Consider the following 21,013-nt stretch of genomic DNA (forward strand, 5'->3'; position numbering starts at 1 on the left):
GTGGCTGTATCAATTTACATTCCCACCAACAGTACAAGACCATTCCCCTTTCTCCACACCCTTTCCAGTATTTATTGTTTGTAGACTTTTTGATGATTGCCATTCTTACTGGTGTGAGGTAATATCTCATTGTAATTTTGATTTGCATTTCTCTAATAATGAGTGGTGTAGAGCATCTTTTCATGAGTGTTAGCCATCTGTATATCTTCTTTGGAGAAATGTCTGGTTAGGTCTTTTTCCCACTTTTGGATTGGGTTGTTTGTTTTTCTGGTAATTAATTGTGTGAGCTGCTTGTATATTGTGGAAATTAATCCTTTGTCTGTTGTTTCATTTGCTATAGGGCTCAATATTGAAAATGTGAATTCATGAGATTTACTAAGCCCTTGGCTGGGGGAGCGGTCAGGGGGACAGTGAGAGAGGGGGGAGTCACCTGGGCTTCTGATTGGGCAGGGGGGTGAGCGGGGTGAGTCATTTATGAAAAGGAAACATTGGAAGAAGAACAGGTGGAAGGGGTGACTAGTAGCTCCATCGGGGCCATGGAGAATTGGAAGTGCCAGTGAGATATCCACGTGACAAAGACAGGAGACAGCTGGCTAAACATTACACATAAGGAGAAGAGTATGGAGAGGAACTAACATTACCAAGTGTGCATTTCAATATGAGTGTCATTTTATAGATGTCATTTCCTTTAATTCTGTGAAGAACCATGTGGGAGTGTTCAGAGAGGTAAGTTCACAGACACAGGAAGTGGTGAGGTAGTAATTTCAATATAGACCTTCTTACTCCTTGTTCAAAGTGAAAGGCACATCGTACTCTGTCCATTAAAAAAAAAAAAGAAAAGAAAAGAAATCACCATGCCCATTGATACTCTTTGGATTTTGAAGGCAGTAGAATCAGCATTTAGGAATGCCTCTCTAGTCAATTTAGAGAGTGACCTGAAAAGCTAGCAGTTTTGAACAGTGGCCAGAGCAAGAGGAAAGTGTCCACCTGGTCTAAGCCACAGTGCAGAGGGCAAGGCCACTTGGCCCTATGACACTGTGGATTCAGTGTTGCACTGGTATATTCTGGATGACCAGACTGTTCTACAGAGCCTGCCAAAAACCTTATAGGTTTTTGTATCATAGAAACCCTCAGGATTCAGTGACACACTCATGCTTTCTTTGCAAGTTATGCTTTTTCTTTTAAGAAATAGCTCTTGGCTTACTATTCAACTATCATCTGTCAAGCAGGTACAATGTAATAAGCACTATTATAAGGGCTTCTGTGTTTTTAGCTTATTTATTCCTCTCAACAACCAGGTATTATTTTTCTGTTCTATAGGTGTCAATTGGACTTTTGACTTTAAGACACCAGATGACAATGAGACTCTAGCTACTCATAATAAGCTGAGTGTTATCTAAGCCACCTGGCCATAAAGCTGGGAGTGGCTCACAGCACAGATTAATAAAAAGAAGTGCACTAGGCTTAAGCATGATCTGAAGACATAAGTAATTTGCCCAAAGAGATGGCTCACTCTCCTTTCAACTGACATGCCTCCCTCAATCCACAACTATGGCCCATGGGGCATTCTCAATGATGAGCTGATGAGGGAGAAAACAAGTGGATCTGACACAAGTAGACTGCTTTGGAGGATAGGTCTGTACTGAGGTGTCCTGAGAGGTGGTAAAGAAGACAAATTTTCACTGAGTATAATTTCAAGAGGAACATCTCATTGTTCACTTTACCTGAGCTAAAGGACTAGTGACTGCCACATATTTGAGACTCAATAAATATTTTTTGAGTCAGTGAATAAGTGAATTAATAACACTCTGTGGAAAGTAGTTCAGAGTTGGGCCAGCTGGTTAGGGACATGGAAGGAATATTATTAGAAGATTTGTGACAGGAAGATTCAGAGAGATTATATGGGTGAACTTGATGGAGTTAGTCCAAAGGATAGAAGTAACTTACGGAGGTGATTTAAAAGAATTAGGTGAAAAGAGATGATGTGCTGTGTGTGTGCCAGTCTTCTCCAGAAGCCTGATATTTGCTTAACGGGCTCAGGATAAAATGCCCCCATGATGAGAACAGGAGCTACATGTTACTCAACTGCACTGATTTGCCCTTATCAAGGCTGACCTGGCTATTGTCAGTCTGAACTCTTGACATATATATATGACATATATATATATCTCTCTCTTATATCTCGACACTTCAGTGCAGACCTATCTAAGACCTATATGAGTATATGTATACTCTTATAACTCATATATATATAAAACACACCAGGGGAACTAGTCAGTGTTAGCTGTTACAACATTATATCACACCAGTTCTTTCATGGGAAAGGCAGAAAAAGAATTTGGATTTTCTCTCCTTATATACCACATTTGTACCATCTGTGCAACTCAACATCCCACAGGATATTGCTTCATCCTAAGGAACTCCCTTCACTCTGTAAGATGTCAGGCAACAGGCTGCAGCCCATATGCTGCCATCCTTACAAGACAAATGGCCTGTTGAAGACTCAGATACATCGTGAGCTGGGAACTAATATTTTGTGAGGCTGGGTGCTATTTTACAGGAGGTGATTTTGCTGTGAAATAGTGACCAATATATGGTGCTATTTCTCAATACAGTCAGTATATGAACATAGGTGGACCACTGCTTTTTCATTACAAACCTTAAAGACCCATTTGCAAAATTTGTTTCCTATCCCTGAGATTTAAGACTCTGCTCATGTTAACCTCTAATACTTCTACCAGGATGACAAAAATAGTTACATTGAACTGGACCACAAAGAAGGCTGTGGTGTTGGAAAAGTTTTGAACTGTGGTGCTGGAGAAGACTCTTGAGAGTCACTTAGACAGCAAGGAGATACAACCAGTCAATCCTAAAGGAAATCAATCATGACTACTCATTAGAAGGATTGATGCTGAAGCTGAAGCTCTAATACTTTGGCCACCTGATGCGAAGAGCCAACTCATTGGAAAAGACTCTGATGCTGGGAAAGATTGAGGGCAGGAGAGGGGGGCAACAGAGGATGAGATGGTTGGATGGTATCACTGACTCAGTGGACATGAGTTTGAGCAAGCTCAGACTGATGGTGAAGGACAAGGAAGCCTGGTGTGCTGCAGTTCATGGGGTCACAAAGAGTCAGACACAACTTAGCAACTGAACCATAGCAACAAGGAGCTAATGTAAGTATTTGCCTTTGGGGGGTTATCTTAACACTAAGTAAATAGGTAGAAAAGGAGGTTACAGTGCTGGCTGGAACAACTGATCTATCAAAAGGAAATAGGACTGCTATTATTTAATAGCGACAGGGAGAAGTAGAGGGAATTCCCAGGACATCTTCTGGTATCACGTGGCCAGTGATAAAAGTCACCCTATACAACCCAGAATAGGTTGACCTACCAGGTAAAGAATCTCACACAACCAAGAAGCTGGCTAAGAAGCAAAGGCCACATGTAATGCATAATAGAGAAGAAAAATCACAAATTGGAGTTGTGATCTTAACCATTTACCTAAGGAAGGCACTCATCCTTGATTTACCATATACATGCAAATACATACATATCTGTCTATATAACATGTATAAATATATGTATGTGCTCACTTATTAAACTAATTTTCTGTCTGCTTCTTTCGTCTCTCTTTTTCTTACAATTTTACATGAGGGCGTTTATTGGTAGTAAACTTTAAAGTTTAGTTCATTGATCATAAAATATTCAGATGAATCATGACAGACTTGAGAATGATATGGCAAAAACATATCACCTATAAGATATTAAATTTAGGGATGGATGTTATAATAAATGAGAGTTTAAACTGATTCCCTTTAGGAAGGAGGTAGGCATGATTTGGGTTGTAAAAAGTAAAATTACACAGTGTTAGGCGTAAGGCAAGTTTGGTATAATTTAAGTGTAGAAAGAAGGGTACATGTTGATTTTCCCAATTAAAGTTGTGGATTGTAAGAGACAGTCTTTTTCTTTTTGTCTCAGCTTCTGTACCCTCTTCCTCTTTTGAAGAAATGCCCACTATCAGCTGATGCCAGATACTTGCTTTCCCAGCCTCCTTTGCAGTTAGAGCATGAGCCTCTGGCCTGAGTTCAGCCCATCACAAGCTTCACTTAGAAGTCAATGATGCTAAGAAGCAAGGCCTGTGAAGACTCTGTTAAGGCCATGGGCAGTGGCAGTCTGGCAGGAATTTGAATCATGTTGCCAACAGTGATGTCTGGAGTCCAGAGTCAACAGAAGAGGAAGTGCAGGCAGTGGCATCTAACAGTCAGTGGTTAGACTCACTGGGGTGATTCTGTACAGGGAGTTGTGTAACTGTCCTGACTCTGATCTTCACAGTCTCTGTTATTTCCAGCCATTTTCTGAGCTGATTCTGTAGGTGATTCCATAAGCTACCCAAATACCTCTCAACAAAATCATTTTACTTCAAAATTTGACTTTCTAGTTGAATTCTGCCTACCTAGCCCTGCAGCTTTATAAAGTCTTCCTTTATAAAAACTTTCCAAAAGTTTCTGCCTGGAAAGTATCGCATTACCTGAGAGTGATTTCTGTTGTTTACAAACTAGAACACTACTTAATACAAGGGAGCTGGACTAGATGCTTTCTGAGATTTCTAGGGGCTCTAAAATTATATGACTCTATAAAACTCATATTAAAATATATAAAGTAAGAAAACAACCCAGATTACAAATATGTTCCTTTCAATAAATAATTACTTTAATATCACCTGATAGCTCTGTATATATATTTTTTGCAGGAGTAGTTTCAAACAAAGATAAACATCAAGTTGTATCCACTACAGCGGTAGCATTTTATGAAAGTTGCCATTACCTTTCTCCTCATATCATGGCTTCATACTTCCATTATAGCTGCTAAATTTCTGCCTACCTAGCCCTGCAGCTTTATAAAATCTTCCTAAAGTTTATGCCTGAAAAGTATTTCATTACCTGAAAGTTCTTAGTAAAACTCCCTAGCTAAAGACATCAATACCATCCAGTGTGGTTGCTCCAGTTTACACAGGATTTACTCTGGAATACGGTGTAGGGTGCTGGACGACACTGCCTCTCTTTGCTGCAAAAAAGGAACAGCAAGTCATCTAACTCTAGGTATTAGTGTAAATGCTGAATGGGAGAAAGGCAATGCAGTTTCAAAACAACCCAGTGCCCAAAGAGAAACTTTTAAGTATCTGTGGAACAAGAAAGAAGTCTGTGTTCCTAGGGAACAGTATATGACATAACTTAATCTTGAAAATACCACTCAATCTATCTCTTCTATTTGGAATTATAGCATCTATGATCATTTCAGTGATACATACATATGCAAGAAAATAATGATGGGCACAAAGGGGAGGTAGTAATGCTCATTTTCTATTAAACTTGTATTATGAAGGGTGTCTGAATACTGCCAGCTCTCAAACAAACACATACATGCTGATATTTCATTTTAAGTCCTAAACAAGTAACTGCAACAGACAAATCAACTTGGTATTGTAGAAATCCAGTAGCTTTTTTTTAATGAGCAAAGATTTCTAAAGTCAAAAATCCAAGTTGTAAACAATAAGTAAAAGTAGCCCAAACTACTGTGCAAAAAGCATTCTCCAATTGCCTGCGATTTGGAAAGGACCACAGATCTGAAGTTGGACTTGTGCAACTCAGGAGATAAATCACCGTCCAAGACCTTTAGAAAGCTCCCAGCTGAGCCATCCCTGCCCAGCTGATGCTCGTCTGCTGAGGGCACAATTTTGCTTATCCAATTTCACATTAAAATGACTCTACATATTATGCTTTGTCCACAGATTTCTTAGCCTTCCTCTGTTGATCATGCTTGCTCAGCTAAGATCCATTTGAGGACTGCTATTGTTGTTGTTCAGTCACCCAGCAGTGCCCAACTCTGTAGTATCTAACCCATGGACTGCAGCACACCAGGTTTCCCTGTCTTTGATCATCTCCTGGAGCTTGCTCAAACCCATGTCCATCGAGTTGGTGACGCCATCCAAATATCTCATCCTCTGTCATCCCAATCTCCTCCTGCCTTCAATCTTTCCCAGTATCAGGGTCTTTTCCAATGAGTCAGTTCTTCACATCAGGTGGCCAAAGTATTGGAGCTTCAGCTTCAGTCCTTCCAATGAATATTCAGGATTGACTTCCTTTAGGATTCACTGGTTTGATCTCCTTGCAGTCCAAGGAACTCTAAAGAGTCTTCTTCAACACCACAGTTCAAAAGCATCAGATCTTTGGTGCTTCTCTATGGTTCAATGTTCACATCCATACGTGACTATTGGATAAACCATAGCCTTGACTAGACAGACCTTTGTTGGCAAAGTAATGTCTCTGCTTTTGAATATGCTATCTAGGTTTGTCATAGCTTTTCTTCCAAGGAGTAAGTGTCTTTTAATTTCATGGCTGCAGTCACCATCTGCAGTGATTTTGGAGCCCAAGAAAAAAAGTCTCTCACTGTTTCCATTGTTTCTCCATCTATTTGCCATGAAATGATGGGACTGAATGCCATAATCTTCATCTTTTGAATGTTGAGTTTTAAACCAACTTTTTTATTCTTCTCTTCCACTTTCATCAAAAGACTCTTTAGTTCCTCTTTGCTTTGTGCCATAAGGGTGGTGTCATCTGCTTATCTGAGGTTATTGATATGTCTCCTGGAAATCTTGATTCTAGCTTGTGCTTCATCCAGCCCAGCATTTCTCATGATGTACGCTGATATAAGTTAAATAAGCAGGGTGACAATATACAGTACTCCTTTGACATAGTCCTTTCCCAATTTGGAAACTGTCTGGTGTTCCATGTCCAGTTCTAACTGTTACTTCTTCACCTGCGTACAGGTTTCTCAGGAGGCAGGTAAGTGGTCTGCTATTCCCTCTTTAAGAATTTTTCACAGTTTGTTGTGATCCACACAGTCAAAGGCTTTAGCATAGTTAATGAAGCAGACGTTTTTCTGGAATTCTCTTGCTTTTTCTATGATCCAATGGATATTGGCAATTTGATCTCTGGTTCCTCTGCCTTTTCTAAATCCAGCTTGAACATCTGGAAGTTCTCAGTTCACACACTGTTGAAACCTAGCTTGGAGAGTTTTCAGTATTACTTTGCTAGCATGTGAGATGAGTGCAATTGTGCAGTAGTTTGAACGTTCTTTGGCATTGCTTTTCTTTGGGATTGGAATGAAAACTGACCTTTTTCAGTCCTGTGGCCACTGCTGAACTTTCCAATTTCCCTGGCATATTGAGTGCAGCACTTTCACAGTATCATCTTTTAGGATTTGAAATAGGTTAGCTGGAATTCCATCACCTCCACTAGTTTTATTCATAGTGATGCTTCCTAAGGCCCACTGGGCTTCGCACTCCAGGATGTCTTGTCTCTCAGTGAGTGATCACACCATCATGGTTATCTGGGTCATTTAGATCTTTTTTGTGTAGTTCTTCAATGTATTCTTGCAACCTCTTCTTAATATCTTCTGCTCCTGTTAAGTCCATACTGTTTCTGTCCTTTATTGAGCCCATCTTTGCATGAAATGTTCCCTTGGTATCTCTAATTTTCTTGAAGAGATCTCTAGTCTTTCCCATTCTATTGTTTTCCTCTGTTTCTTTGCCGTGTTCACTTAAGAAGGCTTTCTCATCTCTTCTTGCTATTCTTTGGAACTCTGCATTCAGATAGGTATATCTTTCCTTTTCTCCCATTATTTGGACTACTATGATTATGTCCAAATGATCTGTTATCAAATGATCATCCAGTATATAAAAAAATATGGACACACATATACACAAAAGCCATAGTCAGTTTTACAGTTTTACACTGATGAGCAGATTCTACAAGTTATTATTTTTATTCACCTCTACGGGTTGTAAGACTGCTTGTTGTCTGTCACTGGGGTCTCTTTCAGTCTTTTAAATGAATGGTAATTTGTGAAACTTTTATAATATCATTTAAAAAACAAAACAGGAAGCCTTGCTAAGAACTCTATTTGTTTAATGCCTCATGGTGATCCGTGGTTGACATAATTTGGCAAAAGTACTTGTAATGGGGATTTGGTTGACAGAGATTTAATGAACAAGAACTTTCCCACTAATTTGGGGAAATCTCATGCTGAGAAGCAAAAGCATAACAAACGTTTATTAAGTTTCTATTGAAGTCACTTTACTAAACATACTCTTTAAAATCTCAAAGATTAGACTGTGGACCCACTTTAAAAGTTTTCAATTTCTTCTAATACAACATGCTGAATTTTACATATTGTTAGGAAAAGACATGGAAAATAGAGAGAAACATCTGGCTATACTACTTAGAAAATGCAATAACTGTCAATTCCCTCCTGTTGGCATGCACCCCGAAATACACACTAGATTAAGAAAACCAATTTAGTGTTAGGAAGGCAGCTGACTCTAGTTCCTTACTTCGAAATAGCCACTGCCATCTTCAACTTCAAATGTTTGTTTTACAACATAGGAAAACTCTCCTCTTTTGGAGAAAATAAGAACTAGTGTTCGTTATTGCTAAACATCTTTGCAAACACACACACACACCTGCTTAATGAGAAACATGTAAGATTTCTGCTTACAGAAGATTCTTGTAATTGATAAACTCTTCCATGAATATAAAGTTTTGCCTACATGACTTTCCTGAACTATTTCAGTGAGGATGTAGCATTGAGGAAAGAGAAACTAGGAGCACTTCTAAAAAAGTGAAATGTTCTCAAGAATCCAATAGATAATTAGAGGCCCATACTTCAAAAAGTATGGAAAGAACTCTAGTAAACTGGTTCTCAAATGTTGCTGCATTGCAGAATCACTTGAGGATTTTCAAAAACTATTTAGGCAGAAATCCCATTGCCAGGGATTCCGATCTAACTGGTCTGGGGCCTGACCTGGACATCAGAACTTTCAAATGCTTTCCAGGTGAACCTATTGCAGCAAAGAATGGAAATTCTGAATGTTGAGCTTTAAGTCAACTTCTTCACTCTCCTCTTTCACTTTCATCAACAGGCTTTTTAGTTCCTCTTCACTTTGTGCCATAAGGGTGGTGTCATCTGCATATCTGAGGTTATTGATATTTCTCCCGGCAATCTTGATTCCAGCTTGTGCTTCTTCCAGCCCAGCTCTTCTCATGATGTACTCTGCATAGAAGTTAAATAAGCAGGGTGACAATATACAGCCTTGACGTACTCCTTTTCCTATTTGGAACCAGTCTGTTGTTCCATGTCAAGTTCTAACTGTTGCTTCCTGACCTGCATATAGGTTTCTCAGAGGCAGTTTAGGTGGTCTGGTATTCCCATCTCTTGAAGAATTTCCCACAGTTTATTGTGATCCACACAGTCAAAGGCTTTGGCATAGTCAATAAAGCAGAAATAGATGTTTTTCTGGAACTCACTTGCTTTTTTGATGATCCATCAGATGTTGGCAATTTGATCTCTGGTTCCTCTGCCTTTTCTAATACCAGCTTGAACATCTGGAAGTTCACGGTTCGTGTATTGCTGAAGCCTGGCTTGGAGAATTTTGAGCATTGCTTTACTAGTGTGTGAGATGAGTGCAATTGTGTAGTAGTTTGAGCATTCTTCAGCATTGCCTTTCTTTGGGATTGGAATGAAAACTGACCTTTTTCAGTTCTGCGGCCACTACTGAGTTTTCCAAATTTGCTGCCATATTGAGTGCAGCACTTTCACAGCATCATCTTTCAGGATTTGAGGTAAAATAGATAGCCAATGGGAATCTGCTGTATATCTCAGGGAACTCAAACAGGGGATCTGTGTCAACATAGAGGGGTGGGATTGGGAGGGAGATGGGAGGAAGGTTCAAGAGTTAGTAGACATATGTACATATGGCTGATTCATGTTGATGTTTGACAGAAAACTACAAAATTCTGTAAAGCAATTATCTTTCAATTAAAAATTAAATAAAATTTAGAAAAAGAAATGAAAGAACCTAACATGCTTTTAATTTAAAAGTTTCCATTTGTCTTACTACCCTACAAGAAGGGGGCTCATAAGGAAGTTGAGATCAGTTCAGTTCAGTTCAGTTCAGTCGCTCAGTCGTGTCCGACTCCTTGCGACCCCATGAGATCAGTTACTACTCTTCAAATATTTGGGATAATGTGAGTGAATATGTCACCCTGGTACAAATTAAAGTCTTATGTTATATTGATATCACACTTTACATACATTTTAAAACTTCCTCTTATACTATTTTGCATACATTAATATTAATATTTTACCAACAAGAAAGGAAACAGCATTGCCTTGAAAAACAGATTTAAAAAGTAATGCTGTCTTTTCATCTTGCTTATAGTTTCCTTTGTTGTACAGAAGCTTTTAATTTTAATTAGGTCTCATTTGTTTATTTTTGCTTTTATTTCCAATATTCTGGGAGGTGGGTCATAGAGGATCCTGCTGTGGTTTATGTTGGAGAGTGTTTTGCCTATGTTTTACTCTAGGAGTTTTATAGTTTCTGGTCTTACATTTAGATCTTTAATCCATTTCGAGTTTATTTTTTGTATGGTGTTAGAAAGTGATCTAGTTTCATTCTTTTACAAGTTGTTGACCAGTTTTCCCAGTATCACTTGTTAAAGAGATTGTCTTTTCACCATTGTATATTCTTGTCTCCTTTGTCAAAGATAAGGTGTCTATAGGTGTGTGGATTTATCTCTGGGCTTTCTATTTTGTTCCATTGATCTATATTTCTGTCTTTGTGCCAGTACCATACTTTCTTGATGACTGTGGCTTTGTAGTAGAGCCTGAAGTCAGGCAGGTTGATTCCTCCAGTTCCATTCTTCTTTCCCAAGATTGCTTTGGCTATTTGACGTTTTTTGTATTTCCATACAAATTGTGAAATTATTTGTTCTAGTTCTCTGAAAAATACTGTTGGTAGCTTGATAGGCATTGCATCGAATCTACAGATTACTTTGGGTAGTATCTTCATTTTCACTATATTGATTCTTCCAATCCATGAACATGGTATATTTCTCCATCTATTTGTTTGATTTCTTTCACCAATATTTTATAGTTTTCTATATATAGGTCTTTAGTTTTTTTAGGTAGATATATTCCTAAGTATTTTATTCTTTTTGTTGCAATGGTGAATGGAGTTAGCAAGGTGAAAACAGCCTTCAGAATGGGAGAAAATAATAGCAAATGAAGCAACGGACAAAGAATTAATCTCAAAAATATACAAGCAACTCCTGCAGCTCAATTCCAGAAAAATAAACGACCCAATCAAAAAGTGGGCCAAAGAACTAAACAGACATTTCTCCAAAGAAGACATACAGATGGCTAACAAACATATGAAAAGATGCTCAACATCACTCATTATCAGAGAAATGCAAATCAAAACCACAAAGAGGTACCATTTCACGTCAGTCAGAATGGCTGCTATCCAAAAGTCTACAAACAATAAATGCAGGAGAGGGTGTGGAGAAAAGGGAACCCTCTTACACTGTTGGTGGGAATGCAAACTAGTACAGCCACTATGGATAACAGTGTGGAGAGTCCTTAAAAAACTGGAAATAGAACTGCCTTATGACCCAGCAATCCCACTGCTGGGCATACACACCAAGGAAACCAGAATTGAAAGAGACATGTGTATCCCAATGTTCATCGCAGCACTGTTTATAATAGCCAGGATATGGAAGCAACCTAGATGTCCATCAGCAGATGAATGGATAAGAAAGCTGTGGTACATATACACAATGGAGTATTACTCAGCCATTAAAAAGAATACATTTGAATCAGTTCTAATGAGGTGGATGAAACTGGAGCCTATTCTACAGAGTGAAGTAAGCCAGAAAGAAAAACACCAATACAGTATACTAACGCATATATATGGAATTTAGAAAGATGGTAACGATAACCCTGTATACAAGACAGCAAAAAAGACACAGATGTATAAAACAGTCTTTTGGACTCTGTAGGAAAGGGTGAGGGTGGGATGATTTGCGAGAATGGCATTGAAACATGTAAATTATCACATGTGAAATGAATCGCCAGTCCAGGTTCAATGCATGATACAGGGTACTCGGGGCTGGTGCACTGGGATGACCCTGAGGGATGGGATGGGGAGGGAGGTGGGAGGAGGGTTGAGGATGGGGAACACGTGTACACCCATGGTGGATTCATGTTGATGTATGGCAAAACCAATACAATATTGTACAGTAAAAAAATTAATTAATTAATTTAAAAAAGTAATGCTGAAGTGGAATATTATTCAATACAAAAGGAAAAAAGCTAATAATACACACAACTATATGGATGAGCCTCAAGAACATTATGCTAAATAAAATAATTCAGTGTGTTACGTTTATATAATATGTCTAGAAAAGGCAAATCTTTGAGTCAGAAATAGATTAATGGTCATTTGAAGCTAGGAGGGGGATTGGGAATTAATGCAAATAAGCATGAAAATCTTTTAGGGGTGAGGAAAATGATTTAAGACTGGACTATAGGGATGGTTGTAGAATTACATATATTTATTCTATATAAGTATGTGTGCATGCGTGCTAGGTCGCTTCAGTTGTGTCCTTGAGACTCCATGGACTGAAACCTGCCAGGCTCCTCTGTCAGTAGGATTCTCCATGCAAGAATACTAGCATGGGTTGCCATGCCCTCCTCCAAGGGATCTTACCTGCCCAGGGATCAAACTGACATCTCTTGTATCTCCTGCATTGTCTGAGGGGTTTATTACAACTAGCGCCACCTGGGAAGCCCCTGGTGGTTGTTTAGTCACTAAGTCGTGTCTGAATTTTGAGACCCCATGGACTATACCAGCCAGGCTCCTCTATGTGATTCTTCAGGCAAGAATACTGGAGTAGATTGCCATTTCCTTCTCTTGAGGATCTTCCTGACCCAGGTTTTGAACCTAGGTCTCCTGCATTGCAGGCAGATTCTTTACCAACTGAGCTATGAGGGAAGCCCTTATATAAGTGTAAATCATTTAATTGTACACTTAAAAGAGGAATTTATGATAACATAAATTATTCTTCAATGAAGGTTTTATATGTTAAAAGTAGCAGCATTACTAGCTTCCCATAAATCATGCTGAATTTTTACTCATCTTTATGAAAGACAGAAAATAGAAAAGTTAAAGAAATTAAAAACTGTTAGCAACCTTGCCTTTGTCAGGCACCCTACCAATATATTGTTAGGACATCAAAAATGAAACCTAAACTATTTAAAAATTAAATAATAAAAACATATTTCAAACCATGTAGAAAGTGGTCAAAGATACATAGATAGTATATGCAAACGAATTTATCAGAAAGTAAAAGAGATTGAAAACAAAATAACTAAAAGCTTTAAACCCAAGAGGACAGAAAAAGCTCTATAATATTCAGGATCATACTGTTTCCTCTGTTTTACTTCAAACACCTTCCTCAGTGAAATTAATTTTACCTAATCTAGGTACTTCGTAAGAGTCTATCACCTCTGCATCCCCACTGCCACTTTCTAGTTCAGACACTTTTCACATAGTGACTAAAGAAAATTTATAATTGGCTTCTTGGTCACTCAGTTCTACTTATTCCAAAATAATTTTCAGGTCTTCACCAGAAAAACAAAAAAAATAACAGAGCAAAACAAAAACCATGAAATCTTCCAGAGAACCTAAGAAGAGATTTGAACTGGAGAGCTACTCTGGAACGATGGTCCTAGAATGGAGATTAAATTTGGCACATAAATCAGCTCTCAATAACAAAGTTTCAATGCAAAAAATTAACAGATTTTAAAATTGAAAGGATATAGTAACTAACATATTTTTGAAAAGAACAATGAATGAACACAAAATTATTAAAACAGAAAAACAATAATTAAAACAGCATGTTATTGATGTAGAAATAAAAATATAGATCAGTTTTTATTTAATCTAGTCAAGTGTCTATATGGATATAAAAGCATAATTAGAAATGTAATATATAATAAAAGAGTGGCATTAAAATCAGGGGGAAAGGATGAATCATTATATAACTGGTGTAGAGATGGTGGTCCATCAGTTTAGAAATATGAAAGGCTTCCCTGGTGGCTCAGCTGGTAAAGAATCAGCCTGCAATGAGGTAGACCTGGGTTCGATCCCTGGGTTGTGAAGATCCCCTGGAGAAGGGAATATCTAACCATTCCAGTATTCTGGCCTGGAGAATTCCATGGACTGTATAGTTCATGGGGTTGCAGAGCTGGACACGACACTGGGCAACTTTCATAAAAGTCAGAAACTGAGCTCACATCTTTCATGAAAGAAATACCAGATGGCTAAACTTTAGAAGCAACATGGATAATACATAATATTTTAAAAGAATTAGGTTGGTTTATTTGCAGGGATATCCATTTTGAAGATTGTGGTTTGCAAAAGTGATGCTTAGCCAGGAGTAAAAATGGGGTATGATGTCCAGTTTTGCCTCTGCTTGTCAAGCTGTGTGTCATGGTTCAGGAGGGGAGTCTTGTCTTTTCCTAATTTGTCTGCTTCCTGTAGGGAATCTATGTACTTTGCCACCAGAAAGGGGTTCAGTTCAGTTCAGTCGCTCAGTCGTGTCCAACTCTTTGAGACCCCACGAACCGCAGCACGCCAGGCCTCCCTGTTCATCACCAACTCCCGGACTTCACTCAAACTCATGTCCATCGAGTCGGTGATGCCATGCAGCCATCTCATCCTCTGTCGTCCCCTTCTCCTCCTGCCCGCAATCCCTCCCAGCATCAGAGTCTTTTCCAATGAGGCAACTCTTCGCATGAGGTGGCCAAAGTATTGGAGTTTCAGCTTTAGCATCATTCCTTCTAAAGAAATCCCAGGGCTGATCTCCTTCAGAATGGACTGGTTGGATCTCCTTGCAGTCCAAGGGACTCTCAAGCGTCTTCTCCAACACCATAGTTCAAAAGCATCAATTCTTCGGCACTCAGCTTTCTTCACAGTTCAACTCTCACATCCATACATGACCACTGGAAAAACCATAGCCTTGACTAGACGGACCTTTGTTGGAAAAGTAATGTCTCTGCTTTTGAATATGCTATCTAGGTTGGTCATAACTTTTCTTCCAAGGAGTAAGCATCTTTTAATTTCATGGCTGCATCACCATCTGCAGTGATTTTGGACTTAGGCATATATAATTTGTATGTATGTATTAAACAGCTGATATCAGAGAAGACTTCCAGTGGAGAGATTGCATGAGGGTCTCCCAAAATATACATACAGCTCATACAACTCAACAATGAACAAACAACTCACCCACCTGGAAAATAGGCAGAAGACCTCAATAGACATTTCTTCAAAGAAGACATACAGATAGTCAGTAGGTACGTGAGAAGATGCTCACTATCACTAATAATTAGAGATATGCAAATACAATGGGAGACAGTACCTCCTCAAATGGTCAGAATGGCCATCATTAAAAAGTCTACAAACAGCAAATGCTAGAGAGAATGTGGAGAAAAGGGAATCCTCCTATGCCATTGGTGGGAATGTAACTTGGTACAGCCACTGTGGAAAACAGTATGGAGGTTCCCCATGCAAGCATGCTCAGTCACTAAGTTGTGTCTGACTCTGTGTGACCCCATGGACTGTAGCCCACCAGGTTTCTCTGTCCATGAGATTTTCCAGGCAAGAATACTGGAGTACATTGCCATTTCCTTCTCCGGGGGTCTTCCCAACCCAGAGCTCCAACCTACATCTTCTGCATTGGTAGGAAGATTCTTTACCATTGAGCCACCCAGAGAGTCCTCAGAAAACTAGAAATAGAATTACCATATGATCTAACAAACCTGTTTCTGGGAATATACCCAGACAAAACTATAATTCAAAAAGATGCACACACCCCTATATTCATAGTGGCACTATTCACAATAGCCAAAATATGGAAACAACCTAAATGTTCATTGACAGATGAATGGATAAAGAAGATGTGGTACATATATACAATGGAGTACTACTCAGCCATAAAAAGTGTGAAATAATGCCATTTGCAGTAACATGGATGACACTAGAGATTATCATACTAAGTGAGGTAAGTCAGGAGAAAGATAAACACCATATGATATCACTTATATGTGGAATCTAAAATATGACACAAATGAAATGAAACAGAGTCAGACTCACAGACACAGAGATCAGACTTGTGGTTTCCAAGCTGGGGCAGGAGGGTGGAGGGCGATGGACTAGGAATTTGGGGCTGGTAGATGCAAGCTATTACATTTAAAATGGATAAACAGCAAGGTCTTAGTATATAGCACAGGGAACTATATACAATCTCCTGGGATAAACATAATGGAAAGGAATCTTTTAAAAAAAGAATGCATAAAAATTTAAAACTAAGTCACTTTGCTGTACAGCAGAGATTGCCACAACATTGTAAATCAACTATATTTCAGTTTTGAAAAGTGTCCCCATTATTACACCTTTTATTTAAAACATTTAAAATGCTTAAATATTTTGAGAACAAATTACGTTAGTATCACATGTTTTAAAACATCAATTGACAGTAATCTTTATATCTAATGGATGTTCACTGTGTGTGCATTCCATTTAATATCTCACTTATTTCTTGCAACAATCCCACCAAAAATATACTATTTATTTCTTCATTATATAGGTGAAGAAACTGAAGCACAGAAATGTGAAATAATTTACCCAAATGTCACACAGCTATAAAGGATAGAGATGGGATTCTTATGTTGACAACCTGATTCTAGAGCCTTCCCTCTCCACTTCTTTGACATTGTTGAGAAATAAAAATAGGGCATTAGGAGGTTAGTGGAAACTATGTCAAGAACAATGTCAATAAAGTGATGAGGGCACAAGACAGCTTATAACAGATTGAGACAGGAAATGTAATTAGTAAATAAATTGCTATATCTCTTTATTATGTTGAACTGCATAAAACTGCCAATACTTAACCATTGTTTGACCTATAAAAAGGGAATTTTCTTATGGTTTAACCTAATATATGTGTTAATTTATGAGTACTGTTTTCAAGAAATTTAATATTAGAGTTAGAAAATAGAAAAATGAAATATCAAAAGTTTTCAAACTCTCAAGGCTATGTGTATGTGTGTTTTTAACAGATCTGGAAACTGCTTCAAGCCTTCTTATTCTGACCTGAGAAAAATGTGCCTACAGTTAAAATATCAAATATGAGATTTGTGAATTGTATTTCAGTAGTGGAGAAAAACATTTTAACCAATCAACCACATTTCTCAGCATCAGGATGGCTGCAAAAGAACACAATTTCTCCTCTTGTCAGAAGCAAAAGTTATCAGCTGTTTTTACATGTTAGATTCTCTCTCTCTAAATCACAAAATGAGGACTGTGCTTTTATCTACAATATCATCCAAAAATTTCTGAGAATTATGTTCTGATACATTATCTGGATATTTTAATGGCCCTCCTCACTGATTTTCCATTGGCATACAAGGATTGGATTCATAATTATCTGAATCTATATTTCAGATGAGTAAAATATACAGATCATAAACTCTTAAAAATTGATAGCTCACTTAGCATTCAAAAGTTATCCAGTTCAGTTTTTTTTACAAAGAACAAAACAGAGCCTAATAGAGGTTAAATTAATGACTTTCCCTAGGTCGTACACCATTCAAATAATATACTAAAACCTTGGTCTTCTGGTTCCTATTCTTTAGTACTGTTTTCATTATGTTATAATATGACACTTATTTTTCTTTTATGTTATGTAAGACAGGCCCATCTAATTTTCCTTTTCTTCTTTTCAATTAAAGTTCTGAATCAGCTTATCTTGATAATTATTGGGACAAGAAGCACAAGGCTGAAATGGCTCTGTAATCAAAGAAACTCCTTGGCTAAGAGGGTAGATTCTACTAGAAGCATGCGGGGACTTCACCGCTGTTCCTTTTTCCCCACCCCCTTTAATTCCTGGGGCTCTCTTTTGTTCCTCTAGCTGAGTTTCAGACTATCCAACCAGCCTTTTGATCCCCACATTTGCCTTGCCTTTAATACTGAACTGCCTGTTTCTGCCTCTGACCTGTGGCCTGGCCTGCCCTCTGGTATCCTCTTATATCTTGGTTTGTGCTTAACTGATTTCTCACTGGTTGTTTCATCACTTAGCCTTGAGCCCTAGCTTTGCTATATTCTTGATTTTTTTCATAATAGATTAAACTCAATTACAAATCCTGAGATACATGGAAAATCAACTGAATTTTATTCAGAAGCTTGAGGGGAATTGCCTGGCATCCGTGTGGAACCCCAGATTCACTCTGCAACTTGGTGACTGGAATTTGAAATTATTTCCATGGGTCACAAAGGAAGCTTCCTAGATACAAGTGAACTTTGTTGTGTAAAATGGTTATGTCATCTTAAGCTACAATAAGTCTAAAATGTAATTTTTAGTACTTTAATAGACTTCATTTTTAGAGCAGTTTTAGGTTCACAATGAAATTGAGCAGAAAATATGAAGAGTTCCAGGCAATTTTTTTTTTACATTGACTAACTGTAAAGAAAACTTTATTATGATTTATGTTACAAAATGAAAGATCTATTTTTAATTTATCTTTTGTGAAAATCCACTCAGGAGCTGGCTAAACTGTATAACTATGCCAGTTACCAATTTATTGTCTCTCAGCTCCAAATCTACCCTTCATTATCTGCTCTATGAAAATAGAGATGGACCTTGTAACATTTCTGCTTTGTAGCTGGCACAGTTAGCCATGATGGAAAAGGGTGCTGGAGGGATTCTGAAGAAGGAAAAGGCTTTCCTTCCTAGTTTCTGTGTTTACTCCCCCTTCTTGCTCCTGCTTCATGGCTGCCAGCAGCACTTGTGGGGTACACTCAGGGGTGCTTGTGGAGCTCATTTGCACCCTGTGGGCAGTTTCCCATCAAATTTAAGAAGTACTCTCATCGTCAGATTCCCATCAAGTCTTGGAAGCGTAAGCATCACAATGCTTGACTTCCAGTTTGGGCATCCTGCACCCAGGTAGGGTGTTCCTGCTTGCCCAGTGACTGGGAACAACTTATGGATGAGCCCATTCAAGGACTTTCCCACCACGTGGCAGCCCACAGCCACAGTGAGATCTGAATCCCAACTGTGGAGAGGAGGGTTCGCACTCTCAAATTTGTTTCTTCCATGAGAACCCTCCTTCAGCCCTGGGACATTCTTTAAACTTCTCTATATCCTTTTACGTAACTGAGAATTATTTTTCTTAGAATTAATATTTTTTTATCTTAAACTTCCCCTATTCAAAATACTATGTTGTCTCTGCCCCTTCACTGACCTTGATTGATACATTAAACTAGGGAAAAGTAATTTTAACTTTCAGTGCAGTAAATCCTCATAGAATGAGGAAACTGTATCTCAGATGTCCTTTCCAGCTCTAAAATTACATTATTCTAGGGAATTCAAGGTTTTTCCTATATCAAATATCTCTTAAGTATAATAAAAGGAATACCACACAGCACAGTATGATTGTGTATTGTCTTTCTCAGCCTCAGTCATAGTAAATGGGTCTCTCTTTTCCTCTGAATAATGGTTTCTTTCTTCTAGGTCAAAATATTAAGTCACTGCAGCAGCCAGCATTATTTCACAAACACAGGGGGCAATCAAATACTATGAAATTCTCTGTGATGATTCTAACTAGGAAGCTATCTAAGGAACAAAATGGAAAATTAGAGATTTGTGTATGAATATGAAAGTTTAAAATATAAGTATCACTTTTCAATTTGTGAATATAAATATTGCAAGGACATATTAAGTACAGAAAAATGCTCCCTCTGATATTATTTATCCTAACACATTATGTAAGATTCCATTCACTTAACACATTACAAAAGACTTCTATTACCACACAATTTACTGTTTTGGTTTTTTTTTTTACCTTTCTCTGTCTTTTACTGACTGTTCAGCCATTAATTTCTTCAGTTCTTCCAGACGCCGAAGACCTCTCATTTCCATTTCCTGCCATTTCTGTTCTTTATCAGCCCGGTATTTTCTTATCTAATGTATAAGTATCACATGAAATTTAAATTAATGACAAATACAAAAACAAGGAACAAAGTTATAACAACATTATCCATTGGTTCATATAGCAAAGATTGAATTTAAATGGCCCTCCATGTTTTTGGTCTGCCTACAATACACTGACAACAGAAAAAATAAGTTAAAACATGAAAGTACATGTCCTGAGAAACCGCACGGTTTAACAGTTTCTAAAGTGGAAATGTAACATGTGCTCAAGACCTAAAGTTTTAATATATGGCTAAAATAATCGACTTTCAGGGAACCACAATAAAAGCATATTATTGTCTCTAAAGTATATGATCTACCTGTTACTCAAGAATATTTTTATCCTCTTATGGTAATGTAGTCTTTAACAAATATAGCATTAAATCTATTTTTACTTTAAAAGCATGAGTTTATTTATGCTAATGGACAGCAAGATATTGAAAGCTTTATGCTTCTGGGGATGTGGCAGGAGATAGGTGGGAGGAAGGAGGAAAAGAAAAAATTAGCAGGGTTGTGATAAATAGTAGTTCTGACTTATGTGGTAAAATGAAGGACAAATTTATCAAGCTCAAAAAAATGAAAGTACTGTCTCACTAGGCATGTTTTACCTCCCTTTTCTGGGAATGGAGTCAGCAAGAGAAAACCTGAAGCACACATAAGCTATTTTCAGGGGGCCGAAACCATTATTCCCCTAGTGACGGTGCAACTGAAGTTTATGTTTAATTGACAGAGGACCATTCAATGACTGGCCTGCCATGCTGTGTCTGGGTCAAGAGACTGAATCTTGCTGGTAAAAAACAGTACATTAATGGTGAATTGTAGTGAGTTACTACCAGCAGAGGGGCTTTTGTAAAGGTTGGGTTAGCCTCATCCCCAAGGTGGCATTTTTCTCTTTTGAGAAGTGAATATGAAAAGCTAAGTGGTTTTCAGACTTGCCCAGCAACGTGGTCTCTGGCCCCTGGAAGAACAAGAAGAGGCATCCCAAGTGCAATGGCCACAGCCTAGCAACTCTGCAGCAGGCCTGTGACACCAGCAGCCACAACAGCAACATCCATTCAGTGCTTAATGAGTAATTGCATG

The 21,013-nt window shown here is 38.1% G+C and overlaps 1 protein-coding gene across 18 annotated transcripts in view; it reads right to left on the reverse strand.

Annotated features, from left to right (window-relative positions):
* Positions 1 to 21,013, reverse strand: part of CCDC148 (coiled-coil domain containing 148) — a 297,116-nt gene that overhangs the window by 43,907 nt on the left and 232,196 nt on the right. For all 18 annotated transcript variants that reach the window (XM_086354590.1, XM_086354486.1, XM_086354468.1 and 15 more), the window contains one exon: positions 19,806 to 19,924. In XM_086354590.1, coding sequence (XP_086210716.1) covers positions 19,806 to 19,924 — 119 coding nt within the window. The remainder of the gene's footprint in view (positions 1 to 19,805; positions 19,925 to 21,013) is intronic.

This window comes from Bos grunniens, chromosome 2 (assembly GCF_055505025.1).
Source record: "Bos grunniens cultivar Pamir isolate PY7600 chromosome 2, Bosgru_T2T1.0, whole genome shotgun sequence".
NCBI classification, from domain to species: Eukaryota; Metazoa; Chordata; class Mammalia; order Artiodactyla; family Bovidae; genus Bos; species Bos grunniens.